The sequence below is a fragment of the Dermacentor variabilis genome, chromosome 2 (genome assembly GCF_050947875.1).
Source record: "Dermacentor variabilis isolate Ectoservices chromosome 2, ASM5094787v1, whole genome shotgun sequence".
Taxonomy (NCBI): domain Eukaryota; kingdom Metazoa; phylum Arthropoda; class Arachnida; order Ixodida; family Ixodidae; genus Dermacentor; species Dermacentor variabilis.
In genome coordinates this window covers 136,206,324-136,220,667 of record NC_134569.1, presented here as the reverse complement: position 1 = coordinate 136,220,667, position 14,344 = coordinate 136,206,324, and the positions used below count along the sequence as shown (strand labels likewise).

Genomic DNA, 14,344 nt, shown 5'->3' with positions numbered 1-14,344 from the left:
GCGTGGGTTGTGTGGATGTTCCCGCCAGTACTTTTTCAGACCAGGTCACTGTCCTCTGACTTTCTTCTATGTTCTGCACGACTTTCTTAATGTCTTTCGGTGCACGGCTAGGACATGCTGAGTTTAGCGATATGTGGCCCTGTTTCTGGCATGCGACACAGAATAGCTCTTCATCGCATTCGTTGTCTTCAGGGTGTTTTCTACCACACTGTTTACACACTTCGTCTGAAGGGCAATACTTGGCAATGTGTCCCAAGCCGTGACAATTGTAGCAAGCTATAACCTTCGGTCTGTACTCATGCACCCTTGTGATCTCATAATCGAACACGAGCCTGTTTGGGGGAGATTCCGTATTAAATGTTAGCAGCAGCATGTTTGTCTTCCCGAGCAGACGTGCCTCTAGGATAGTTGCCGTCTCGCATCTCAAGTGATCCTTGATATATTCAATGGTCTGGCCGGGACGCACCTTGATGACCCCCCGGCTGTTCCCCACCTTCTGTGTTGGCGTTCTTTCAATTATCACTTCATACGTACGAACGCGACCGCTAATTTTCTCAGCTAATCGTGTCAGCGCCGCAAGCCTATTCGCGTGTTCTTCATCCCTGACAGTAACCTTTATGCAGTTCGCTGCAGGGTCGTAGCGGAAAATTGATAATTCTGCAAGTTCCCAACTTCTTGCCGTCATCTCTAGTGCTGCTGTTATAGCCTGCTTAGGTATGTCATGGACGTGTACCTTGTTAAGTGGCCTGATCGAGAGTGCAAAATGAGGTCGACTTACCCGCTCGAGGCGAAGCTGTTCGGGCTTGACTTTTCTGTTTGGTTTCCGCTTGCTGAAAAAGGTCCATCCGTTGTCCTCCTCGTTGTCTTCGTCATTGCTATCATCGTTGTCGTCCACGCTGTCATCCTGAATATCCATTTGGTCGTTCACTTGCGACTCCCTCCTTCTGGCCTCTTCCATCGAGGGACGCGGTACGGCGTCTTCGGCTGCAGCTCGGCGTTCACCCGGCGTTTCGACGCTCTCTGAGCGCTTCGCTCGTCGCGTTGTCTGCATTTTGGAGGGGCTATTCTTCAACTTTTCGGCGTCTCTAAGCTGAGGTGAGCATGGAGTTCCCGCGCTGGGTCCACTCGAGTGCGAATGTTGCTGTGGTGGCGACATTATGCCGTGCTCACCTGGCCGGCCTCGCCGAGGCCGCACTCGGGCTAGGCCCAGACGGGGTTAGGCTTAGGTCAGCGGGTCGCCGTCGAAAATGTCCTCGTAGCCAGAAAAAAACGTCAACTGGAGCCGTGAAAAAGCACACCACACTCACAGAAAGTGCTCACAGTGTCGTTGCTCAATGTTTTACCACGTAGAATGGTAGTTAAAGCTAAAAGAAAGCTAAAAAGCTAAAAAGAAAACATCGAAGAGCCAAAGTGGGACACGTCTTCACACTCTGGCGATCGCAGCGCCCCCCCGCGCCGCCCCAGTGTCGAATAACGCTTTATTCGTACATTATCATTTAGTAATTTAGAGATGATTTGCTTTTCTTATGATTTCTAATCATTTTTCATTGTTCACAAAGCAACAAATATATTTCTGTTTCTTACTCTATAATTACCTTAAAATTAATTTTCGCAACCGTAAGACTGCACGAGCAGGAATAAATTCGTTATCGCCCGAGCATAACAAGACTGTACAGTTCCGAGTCCTTTCATCCGCTGCGTATGCTCGCCGACCCTGGCTGCAGGGCAGCTTCGGCGCCGCCGCCCGGCACTTCGTTCAGGACGGCCTGGCGGCCTCGGTCTTCCTGGAGGAGAACGTGATGGACGGCGCCGTGTTGCGGCCGCTGTACAACGTCTTCTCGCGAGTCGTCAAGAAGCGCGCAGACGCGAGCGCCGCCATCGCGGGCCAGCCGCTCGAGCTGACGCTCAGGCAGCTCTTCTTCGTCAACTGGGCGAGCACGCTGTGCGAGCCACCCGCGACCCACGCGGCCGACGCGTCGCGCAGGAGGCTCCGCTACAAGATCGGCGTGCCGGCCAGGATGCGCGTGAACGTGGCGCTCTCGCGATTCCTGCCGTTCGCGGAGGCCTTCAGCTGTCGGCCGGGTTCGAGGATGAACCCAGTCAGGTCGTGCTCCTTCTGGTGACGACCAGTGGCCGTTCCAACGAAGCCCCGCAGCCTCAGCACGGCACAGCTTGACCACGCGGGAGGACTCGATATTTTTTTTTTCGCCCACTAATGCGACGGACGACTTTCTTGTGGTGCCATTGGATCGTTTCGACGCGGCCGCTAAAGTACCAGCCAGCGAGACTAAACCGTGGGCGCTTGTGTCTCGCATTGCGTGCGTCTGCAGTCTGACTCGCAATGCCCAAATGCGGCAGGGTACTGTGACGCAACGTAGTGGTTTCCTTCGCTTTTTTTACAATTTTTGGGAGCATTTTAATTTAGATATCGCGTTTTTCTTTACATTGCGATGTTTTCACTGTGGACGAGTATCTATAAGCAGCGTACGTTCACCTGTAAAACCCATAAATATTGACGAGGAAATGGCTTCGACCGAACGCAAAGGTGGTATCCCTGAGGTGCTGGGTTCTTGCTCTTCAGCAGGTCCTTAAGAACATTTTCTTCGCGCACATTGCTCACGAAAACAATGAGGCAGAACTTGGCTCTCAGAAGAAAACTTTTTTTTTTACATCTGCTTCACAGTTTGTGGGTGCTGGCTGCTGCCGTTTTTCCTATTAATAACGTAACTTGAGCCACTGGATACGTGCAAGTGGGCACTGCTACCTGGTGTGTGCTCGAATAGGCAACTTGAGCCATGGGTGTGCGTACAGTCTTGGCCAATTCCCCAGAATGGGTACGTGCCACTAGGCAGGTGCCCGAACAAGCAATCAGAGCAATAGGCAAGGAGTGAATTGGGCAACGGTAAATTTAAGTCTGCTGCAGAGAAACGAAATCGGCAACAGAAGCAGTCGAGTGTGGAGCAAATTTAAGTCGAGCGTTAGTTGAGCGACGATCGTTAAACTGTAATACCTAGCAATGAAGGAGAAGTTAATACATTACGCACTAAACAACATAAAAGAAGCTTTCTCCAGGAAAATCTACACAATTTGTGCATTTACATTATTCTTGGAACTGGCAGAGGTGTTCTACCTGACTATTCGCAGTCTTTTTTTTTTTGCAAAGCAGCTTTGTAGTATATTCCGCCGCTTAATTTTTGCTCACAGATATCTCGTCCTGCGATATCTCCTTTATTCTACATCTGCATGTGCAATCATGAATTCACCTTGCGCCGCCGTCCGCAGCAGTTAGTGTCGCCGCAGCGCTGTCGTTTATACTTGTCGGACCAAGTTTCGTAACATTGATAATGACACCGGGCTGCGTGGAGATGAGGAAGTGGCACAATGCTTACGCATACTTAGACAAGTCCCAGAGGAGCTTAATTGTGCGTGATTTTTTTCTTTATTCTTTTTTTTTGTTACTCCTCAATGCTTGAATGTGCCAGTCCATTTGGTCACCTAATGCACCAGCCCACCATTCAGCGGAAACACGTCGTTTCGGACGACGAGAGCCACACATTTCACTCAAGACGGTGAAGTCAGATATGCTGAATAATAGCGAAGCCCATAGTAAGGAAATAAATAGATAAATACATTCGCGTATTTTCTGCGGTAAAGTGTGTGCGAGAAAATTTAGCTCTACAGATGCATTGCGTTGCGATAATCAGTCGTTCACGCTTTTAGGCTGAGCAAACTATTTCTAAGCGAAATATTTTAATTTCTGGGAGCAGCTGACTCTTACCAACTGGCGAGCGAGGTATAGTAATTTTGCGCAATCTTACGATTGCCATTGGCTAAACCCTCCATTCTCTTGCCCTTCGCCTTAACAATAGAGCTCGGTGCTTGGTCGTTCTATAGTCAGGCCACGAGTCCAGGATGTTGCACTTCACAGGATGTATTCGCCTAGACTTCTGTGAGTGGCTCCGGCACAGTGACTCGCCTCTTAAATTGAAGCGTGAAGACTAACAGCCGCGCGTGTGAAACCTTGTCGAGCAAAGACTGGACGTGTCAATTTCTGTCTAGGCTGCGATGTACACGCTGAAACATTTTATTGACAAATCTTTCGCAAAACTGCGTTTCTGGCCGCGACTACAAGTTCGTTACCCCAAAGTTTGGTTTGGTTCGCCTGTGGCGGATTCACTAGAGCGGATTAAACGAAAATCGGATGGAATATACAAGGCCGTATTATCTTGTCCAGAGAGTAAAGCAAACATTTGCGGGAAAAAAGGCAGAGGAAAAGGAAAATAACGTGATATACAAAGAATTTAACAAGAAATTGCCTTGAAACAAATACGATTTCTTCGATGGCTTATATAACAATAATATATAATTATAAATATAATTTCTTCAAACATTCCTACGACATGCCCAATAAAGATGCTCGCGCCTCCATTCTTCGAGAAGTGCTGAACTAAGATGTGTGCGAAAATGCTTAAACGAAACTGCGCTTGGCTATTAAATTTATGGGAAGCTTCACGTACATTCCAACATGTGCGTTGAGGCTGCACAATTCTTATTCGCCTACTCATTAACCCGGATGGCGACAATTTTGCGTTTAATCTGCGATCCCTCCATAGCGAAGTGACTGCTTTACCGTGAGCAGCGACCTGCAGGAGGATTGCATCACTTCAGGTGCTGGCTATGGTGTTGGGTGGCTGAGCACGAGGTCGCGGGATCGAATCCCAGCCACAGCGGCCGCATTCAGATGGAGGCGAAATGCGAAAACACCAGTGTACTTAGATTTAAGTGCACGTTAAAGAACCCCAGGTGGTCGAAATTTCCGGAGTAGCCCACTACGGCGTGCCTCATAATCAGAAAGTGGTTTCGGCATGTAAAACCCCATAATTTATTTAACTTTAGGTGCGCATTGCGATGTGCAATGAGTTTGACGTAGAATCAAGGCAACGTGCGAAACGCACTTTACTGCCGACGATGACTGACTACACTGACTGAACTCCACATAAGGCTACGAGAGACGCCATACCGACGGACTTCGTATTAACTTTGACACCCCGTAGTTACGCTTTCATGTGTCGTCGAATCACTCATTGGGTAGTTTTGCCAATTACATTTCGAACGCTTCGCGTAACCACTGCTTTCTACTAGCATCGCGAATACGTTACACTTCGAGATTCGCCGAGCCTTTATACGCGGGTCGCGTATGCATATGTGCGCAGGCCTGGAAGTGAACTCCGCCAACATCCGCAAATGGATCGACGAGCAGGATCTTCAGAAGCTCGAGGGCGCCGTGTTCGAAGGCTACGGTGAGAGGCTCGCCAAAGAGCCCTCGGTCCGGCACGAGCAGGTGGGTCTTTCTCGATGTCTCCTTCCACACCGCCCATTACCGATACGAATACGTATACTTTTCTGGTTGCGCCTGATCGGTAAACCGGCATCACCGGGACAGTCAGAGTAATTACGAATGCTACAGGGACAGCCGTCTCTGCTTTAACGCATATTCTTATCGTTGTTTTGAGACCACTGGCTTTGAAAACCGGCATGTGTGCTGTAAAGTAAGGATCTGAGCACCTCAAAAATTGGCGCTGGGGTTTCCTTTATTTAGAAAGTCCTGTGGGGAGGTCAGTATTTCCCCTCGACATACAGTGTCTGCGCCTGACTGCCCGCGTATAGCGCGCATTCGAATGCATCCTGGGTGGCAGAGTGTGTGTACACTTGGCGTAGAACTCAGATTTCGCGGAGCACTGCCATACAAAGCGTGTAGTGCCGCCTACGGTCTCGTCGCTGCATCGGGCGCAGCTGCCATTGTTCGGGTCGATGGCAATTTTGTCGTGTGCGGAGAGGTTGGACATGGCCAAAGAAAAGAGTTTATTTTCCAGGGAGACCTCCAGTTGCATCTGCGGGAAGCCAACCAACGAACCCTTCTTGTAGCAACCAAATTCAAATTTTCCATCCTCTTTATCTCTTCAGCCGGCCTCGACTGCGCGCTGCCCTACCATTGGACCTCACTCTGTAGCCGAAGTATGCCCCCCCCCTCCCCCTGCTCTCAAACATAACATATTGTATTTGATCCCCAATTCATGTTGCTCTTTTCCTATCGTTTAAGGCTACGTAGCCTAAACTTAACAATTATTCATTTAATCATGAATAATTTGTTTAACCATGTGTTTCCTTTTGTTATTTGCGTTGCGAAATAACCCTATAGAGTGCCTTCTGAAAATTTCGCGTTCACTTGTCTAGTAACCCATTCTATTTTTTTTCTCCTTTATTTTTCTTGCAGCGGCGTTTTGGGTGCATTTATGTCGAAGTTTTACAAGTCCTCGCGCAATAATCATATCCATGCCACATCACCAGGATATAGAAGGGGACTTATTTACACAGCACTCTTCTGGCTGTCAACTGGAGCAGTATTACTTGGTGGATCAAGCGGCCACGGAGAACACCGATTCCAGGGATGTCCCGCTATGAACAAACCTCGATCACTGACCCCGCAGGTGGAGCAGTACCTGAGGAAGGACGTTCCGCGGCTGCTCGAGCGCATCCAGGCTATCCACCGCGCGGTATCCGACGACGACGTGCGCGCCCTGGAGAGCCAGTTGCAGAGCCCCGACTACGCGTTGGCCAGGGACCACCTAGGCATGACGCCGCTGCACCGCGCCGTCGTCCTCGGAAGGCACGACGTGGCGCGGCTACTCGTCGACCGCTTTCCCGAGACCATCAACGCCAGGGACCGGGTGAGTGCTCAATCCCCCGACGCGGTACGTCGGTCTTAATAAGACTAGCATCCTTAGGATACTTCGCGCACTTTCCGGGATCGGTCGGTCGGTTGGGTCGGGTCGGGTCGGTCGGTCGGTTGGGTCGGTCGGTCGGTCGGTCGGTCGGTCGGTCGGTCGGTCGGTCGGTCGGTCGGTCGGTCGGTCGGTCGGTCGGTCGGTCGGTCGGTCGGTCGGTCGGTCGGTCGGTCGGTCGGTCGGTCGGTCGGTCGGTCGGTCGGTCGGTCGGTCGGTCGGTCGGTCGGTCGGTCGGTCGGTCGGTCGGTCGGTCGGTCGGTCGGTCGGTCGGTCGGTCGGTCGGTCGGTCGGTCGGTCGGTCGGTCGGTCGGTCGGTCGGTCGGTCGGTCGGTCGGTCGGTCGGTCGGTCGGTCGGTCGGTCGGTCGGTCGGTCGGTCGGTCGGTCGGTCGGTCGGTCGGTCGGTCGGTCGGTCGGTCGGTCGGTCGGTCGGTCGGTCGGTCGGTCGGTCGGTCGGTCGGTCGGTCGGTCGGTCGGTCGGTCGGTCGGTCGGTCGGTCGGTCGGTCGGTCGGTCGGTCGGTCGGTCGGTCGGTCGGTCGGTCGGTCGGTCGGTCGGTCGGTCGGTCGGTCGGTCGGTCGGTCGGTCGGTCGGTCGGTCGGTCGGTCGGTCGGTCGGTCGGTCGGTCGGTCGGTCGGTCGGTCGGTCGGTCGGTCGGTCGGTCGGTCGGTCGGTCGGTCGGTCGGTCGGTCGGTCGGTCGGTCGGTCGGTCGGTCGGTCGGTCGGTCGGTCGGTCGGTCGGATCGGGTCGGGTCGGGTCGGGTCGGGTCGGGTCGGGTCGGGTCGGGTCGGGTCGGTCGGTCCGGTGGGGTCGGGTCGGGTCGGGTCGGGTCGGGTCTGTCTGTCTGTCTGTCTGTCTGTCTGTCTGTCTGTCTGTCTGTCTGTCTGTCTGTCTGTCTGTCTGTCCATCCGTCTGTACGTCCGTCCGCCCGACAATATGTATCACTGGGTAGTCCATCGTAGAATGGGTAGCGCATCGGGTTGCTGTGCTGAGGGAACAGTGTTTGGGTGACTTGGGTGACTGGATATGTACTAGTAAGTGTGTGCCGCTATTCAATGAACATCTTTGAAGTTCACATTGGTAACTAGACGTGTGCCACCAGGGTGTGTTCCACTCTACAATGACAAAAGTGATCTTTTAAATTGCTCCGATGCTCGGGGAAGTCAAACCAGCGCCACGCACGGCCCTTGAGGCGACGCCGCTTGATGGCGCAGCGTGCACAATAAGAGGTGCGAGAGAGGAGTCCAGCTGCCGTACATGTTTCGGCGTTTCCACTGCTGTGTGTCGCTGCATTGCTTCAATACTAATACCATTAACGTCGACGTTCGTCGTAAGATGGGTTCTGCTGGATTCTTTTACTGGGAACGCATATCTTGCAAATATGGCGTCACTAAAGTGATTGCAGAAGGGATATGCTGTAAGAGTCCATCTAGCAGACTGCTCGTTTCGGCCGCTGCTGATGTGCTGATTGGATGGAGCTCTGCAAGCGTGTAGGAGATGAGCGGCCCCAGTCAGTCAGCGGCGGTCGAAATGGACAGTCAACTATGTAGACTCTTACAGAATACGCCCGCCCCCCTCCGCAGATCACCTACTCTGTTGCTTTATGTGGCGGGTGACAGTGAGCAAACGGTAAATACAAGTGTTTGATACAAGTGTTTGAAAAATACAAGTGTTTGAAAGAACCCGACTCCTTTGTCGGGTTCAAAATGATTTCAACAATGAAGAATGTGTGAATTTGATACGGTGTACTTCACTTAGGGCTAATGAACAGGTATAGGTCGACCAGAACCATCACATAGGTCGTTCTATAGACGCAGCTTTGTACAGTGCGTGTTCGAGAACGAGCAAGGTCGGTAAAGTCGAATGCCAGTAGCTCGATCCCAAGGCACGCCCTTTTTCGAAAGTCGATCGGCGATTGCTCCGTTGCCACGAACTGTGCAAGCAAATAACTAAGAATAAGATGAAATGCTGAAAAAAAATTTCTTTGGTCAAATATGTGCCCGCAAACTACGAAAGAGCGAGAGCTACAAGCATGGTCTTTGATAGACCGTTTGAATGTCTGTGTTTAAAATCGCTTCTAATATGAATTACGCAACCGCACATTTAAATCCACCCGGTAGAACCTACATAGTATGCCCAGTGGCGCATACTTGCACAATGGGCCAGTCTTATGCTACAAAACTGTTGCAGAGGGAGGCGTCGCGCACGAGGGCGAGTAATACACGAGCTATAGCGCGGCAAAATCAAAGCACAGGATCAGCGTACATAACCGGTATTTCTCAGAAAATAATATTTTACATAGTAAACAGGACTTGCTGTTTCCTAAGGTCCGGCAAGTATGAAGATCAGAAGCCAAATGTCTTAAGTTTTCTAATGGCACAGCCAACTGTATGGCCATCTATCTGTGTATGTTGGGCGAAATAGGAGCGTTTAGTATTATTAAACTATGCGCACAAAAATTTGTTGAGACAGAAATACTCCTGAATGTGAGTAGTGGCGTTATTTTTTCTTGACGGGACACATAAATGCACTACGCTGTCCCTAACGCCTCCTTGCGCTTGTGCGAATGATGTGCCGTTAACTTCAATAAGACGAGCGAACTACTAACCAAAATTACTAGGGATAAGTTCAAGGATTAACGAGCACACCAAGATATTGTGTCACAAGAGAACGAAAACAACCTGCGTATATGGCTCTACCCATTTTTTCATCGTTCCAGGAAGGACGTACGGCTCTGCATTACGCGGCGGCTGCTTCCCGGAGAAGCGGTCGCGCGGACATGTACCGACTACTGTTGCAGAATGGCTCGGACCCAAGGATCAGGGACAACGTGAGTCGTTGTTTCTATTTCCAGACTGAATCGACCGAGTTCTGCGACGCCGTCGAACTTTTAGGACACACATGGCACGTGTCACGTTATGTAGGAGTGGCCGCGCGTGAGAATACCACAATGCATCGGCGTTTTCCGAGTTTACGATCAGTTTGCGACTGATTAATGAGGTTTAAGATATAGGCTTTGAGAGGTGCCGTAGGTGAGGTTTCCGGGTTAAATTTGACCGCTTGGCATTCTTTAACGGGCGCCCAAAGCGCGGCACACGAACTTTTTTGCAATCGAACCCAGGACATCGTACTCTGCAGCAGAACGCCATGTCTACCGAGTCAACGCAATGAATATATGTTTGAGTCTAAGTAAGACCGATTTGCATGAAAACCATGTGCGTTCTTCGTTGTTAAAGAATGCAAAAACAGTGCGAGCGGCGTGGTCAAATCTGCTAGTGTACGACAAGGCAGCTCTCTCTTTACATAGTGGTGACGCCACGGCACCACGCTTACACACAATTGGATTGGAGGAGGCTGAATCGCGTGAACCGATTCTTCGTGAGCTATTTAATTGCACCCACCCTCTTAGTCCCGAAACGCTGCCACCTGCACAAACACAACGAGTGGATTTTGAACGAGGTTAACCAGCTGTTTACGAATATTTCAAATTCATGTAAATCCATGCGGATGCAATGTGGTTGTGCTTCAAGCAGTTCCCTACGCTTTCCGAGATGCAGCTGTTGATTTCTACTTGCAGAGGGGCAAGTCGTCAGAATACTACAAAACGCACCACCTGCAACTGGCTCCTGAGGTCGCCCAGATGAGCAGCAGTGCGAGAGACAAAGCCAGGAGTCGCTCGGAACCTCCGGGGTCAAGGCCACGGAGGAACTGTAAGTGGATGTGCGCTTCGGTTTTTGCATGCTCTTAGCAGTGAGCGGGCATGAAACCCAGTTTCCCGCGAATTATCAAAGTAATATGAATCTCTATACGGGTATGCTAGATCACGGACAGAAGTGGAGTCATCACCGTGACCATCACAGTTCGACGGCATGGTGCCAGAATGTACAGCTGTGTCGGTGATCAACATAATCTCGGACGTACCCTCGATCGCTAAACTTTTCGGCGCACAGAGCCGGCGAAAGACCCACATTTTGTCCATAATAGCACGTCCTTCGTCGAAATGAAGAAGATTCACCTGTACTTTCCTGTGCGATATCACAATGCACCGCTGACTTATAGCTTCAGTGGCGAAGATGCGGTAAATTTATCTTTTTCTCGAATCGCGTGCTCAGAGAATTTTGCGGTCGGCTGTACGTCACGTGAAATGGTTTTACTCTCGGATGAGAATGTCAACAACTTTTGGTTTTCTGTTTCCAGTAGTACCGCAGAGAAACACAAAGTACTCACAACTGGGTGTGTTGTGGTATATATATATATATATATATATATATATATATATATATATATATATATATATATATATATATATATATATATATATATATATATATATATATATATATATATATATATATATATATATATATATATATATATATATATATATATACATACTAAGGGGAGGTTCCGACTATTTTTTAGTTTTCAGCCAATTTTTTGTATCCGGTGGGAAAATGTCTCTGTAGGCAGGAATCAACCTTCGTTTTGCGAAACTTAGCACGAATTTATTGAAGAACATCTTATTTCACTAGAGGTGAAAAAGCGTTTTAACGACTTGCAGATTGCACAGATTCGAATGCCTATCACTCTAAAATTAACTAATTGTACCCAGACAAATGTTTTTCCGTAAATCTACTACACTAGTACCAGTGACCCAGGAGACGTTAAATTTATATCGCCCACAGTATGTTCTTGAAAAATTGCCAAACTTTGGTTTTTGAGCAACTGCCTCTGACTGACCCCGAAATCAGAGATGTTTGCTAAGGAATATCTTTGACAAATTTTCAAAAGGTTTCTTGCAAACTAAAAACAGAAGTGTGCAACTACACCACGCATTTATTTCGCTATAAAATCCCTAAAATGCCAAAATTGCAAAAGTACCGAAAATGTGAATATTTTAGAGACGTTTAAAAAAAATAATCATTGATGATGTTTATGAAAATGCTGTAGAATACCAACCCAGGACTGGTAAGTCTAGCATTGCAAAAACATACTGCATTATTTTATGTATAAGCGGAGAAATTGCGCCTATTTTAACACGCATGTATGGTCATCCCAACGATGTGTCTCGTTCTCATAATAAAATTAAAATCACAGCTACATTTAATTTTGAACTCATTCTTTTCGTTGTAGTAAAAAATAGTGACTCATCTAATTGTGTCGCTTTAGCTTCTTTTTAGCCAAGAAATGTTTTCGCGGCTCCTGCATATGTATTCCTACTACGGTACGTTGAGGTTGCAAGCACGCGAGAGCGCGCACAGCAAGTTTTTAAAGACTAGTCGGGGTAGCCTATTTCTGGCATTGATCCCTAATTACATCTGCTATCTGAAATACTCCCCTTGTACATGAGCGATGCACGCAGCTTTTGGGAAAGCGCGATGACGCCACTGCAGTGGACGCGCCAACTGGATATGTTCTGGTGAGGACAGTCGCAAAACGGCGTTCCAAATATTTTCCACTTTCACGTAAGTTTTTTTTTTTACATTAGGCATAAACGTCCTTCCACACGGTGGAACTGCGACTACTTTTCCAACTCAACTGCTCAGAAATCAAAGTCCGGAAATTTTTCAAAAACATATTGTGGGCGACCTAAATTTAACTTCCCCCTGGGCAAATATAGCACTAGTGGCGTAAACTTATCGAAAAATTTTTGGCGGTATACAATACGGTAATCTTAGAGCGACAGCTCTTCGAATTTGTAAAATCTGCAAGTCGTTAAGACGCTGTTTTCCACCTTTACTGAAATAAGAACTTTTTTTCAAGAAATCCATGCTAGGTTTCACAAAACGAAGGTTGATTCCTTCCTACAGAGACATTTTCCCACCATATATAAAAATTTCGCAAAGTCCTAGCTGAAAATGAGTTCTGATTTTGAGCAATGACTTTGGCAACGGACACAATGAATTTTTGCCGAAAGCAGGTGGCGTGAAGCTGAAGTAAAACGGAAACTGATAGACGATCTAGAATCTGCTACCGTATTAATAACATTGACGCCAGTATGTCAAGTCCAGCTGCTTCGGGGTTTGTGGTGTAGATTATACCACACCGGTGCCTCACTGCCAAAATAAATGCAGTGTGTCGGAATTATACGTTACTAAACCTGTTTTCTAGACGTGAGAACTCTGACCGCCACTGTAGACTGCCTTGCCAAAAAAAAAAAAGTAATGTTCAGCATTCAAACAGCACTGTCCTGTGACCTTGCCTTGAGCTTTGGCGCGGCCATGTGTCCGATCGTCTATGCTAAAGCCTGGTATGCTTTATTCATCTATGAACCTAGTTTAACGCGTGTTTTCCTCAGCCTTGGCTGTATGCTTGCGACTGCTAGATAAGTTCACCCACAAGGCGACTTGGCATACTGTTCAAAGTAGTTTCCAAGGTGAGGTGGTGTCCCTTTAATTGCGGGATGTTACGTCGTTCGAAAATGTTTAAACGCTACCACCCTCGTCACTGCAGGGTATGCCAGTTCCTGTACATCAGAACGATGGCCGCTGGCTTTCGCGGGCAGCGCGATTGAAGCTTAGGTTGAAGCTCGCAGCACGGTAACACCGGCGAGTGCGGCGGAAATGCACGGGGGCTTGGCTTATTCCAAAGGGGTACGATAGCGGTGCTCTTCTTCTATTACAATACTGAACCTCATTCCTGAAACATAGAAAGTCCGCTCGGCGAGTGACATCAATTACAGTAAGCCATCATTGTTACGCAGTAGCTTTGGTCACGATCTATCGATTGAATCAAAATTTCCCCGTACGGCTTCAATAGAAAGTGTATATGTATTTTTGTATTTTAACGGAATATTTGAACTGCACTGGCGGGAACCCTCTAAACACGAGACGGCCAACACCCACAGATCCACATGGAAAAGATTGACGCTGCTTTGCTTGCAGTGCATTTTACTGCACGCGTGTCCGGTGTTTCAGGTTTTATGAGTCCCATTAAACCACGCTTGATTTTCGAGTCATCTGTAGTGGTACCTACAGTTAGCTATACGCCGCTTTACATGTTATACGCAGCCAACTGTCGTACCGCTGGCGACAGTGGCGGCGCCCGTCACCCAACGCTGAGCTAGATTCGGTGACAGGCTCGCTCTCTCTCCACAGCTCACGCGTCCACGGCACTGCATGAGAAGCTGACGGCGGCGCTGCAGAAAGGCGATCCCGCTGAGGTCCGCGAGCTCGTACTGGAAGGCCACGGCAGGCATCTTCTGGGCCGCACGAGCTGGAACGAAGAGGTCCGCCACCTGCTCAAGAGCTTGCCCCAGTTCCTGGTGAGTGCTCTTGTCCACCGTCGCTTCCCCGCCGAGTGCATGGCGCGTCATCGTTCGTGTACGTGTTAAGAGAAGCTTAAAAAAAACAGTTTTACCGGACCTGAATAAAGTTCATCCTACCATACCACACCGTAGCTCTGAGAAAAATGGAGCAACAACTCGCGCAGAGTGTCAACAAAGTCCTAGTTCTTCTTGAGGGTCCTCTGTGCATGCTTCGCCACAGTTGCCAGCGATCATTTCCAAGCGCATGAAATGCATTACCTAGTGGTGCAGCGTCCAAACGGCCTAAAACAGTCT

General features: G+C 49.0%; 1 protein-coding gene across 1 annotated transcript in view; it reads left to right on the top strand.

Annotated features, from left to right (window-relative positions):
• The window catches only part of LOC142572746 (uncharacterized), a 144,184-nt gene that overhangs the window by 85,848 nt on the left and 43,992 nt on the right, over positions 1 to 14,344 (top strand). Inside the window, exons 12-16 of the mRNA XM_075682066.1 lie at positions 5,214 to 5,341; positions 6,489 to 6,728; positions 9,503 to 9,613; positions 10,361 to 10,493; positions 13,881 to 14,047. Coding sequence (XP_075538181.1) covers positions 5,214 to 5,341; positions 6,489 to 6,728; positions 9,503 to 9,613; positions 10,361 to 10,493; positions 13,881 to 14,047 — 779 coding nt within the window. The remainder of the gene's footprint in view (positions 1 to 5,213; positions 5,342 to 6,488; positions 6,729 to 9,502; positions 9,614 to 10,360; positions 10,494 to 13,880; positions 14,048 to 14,344) is intronic.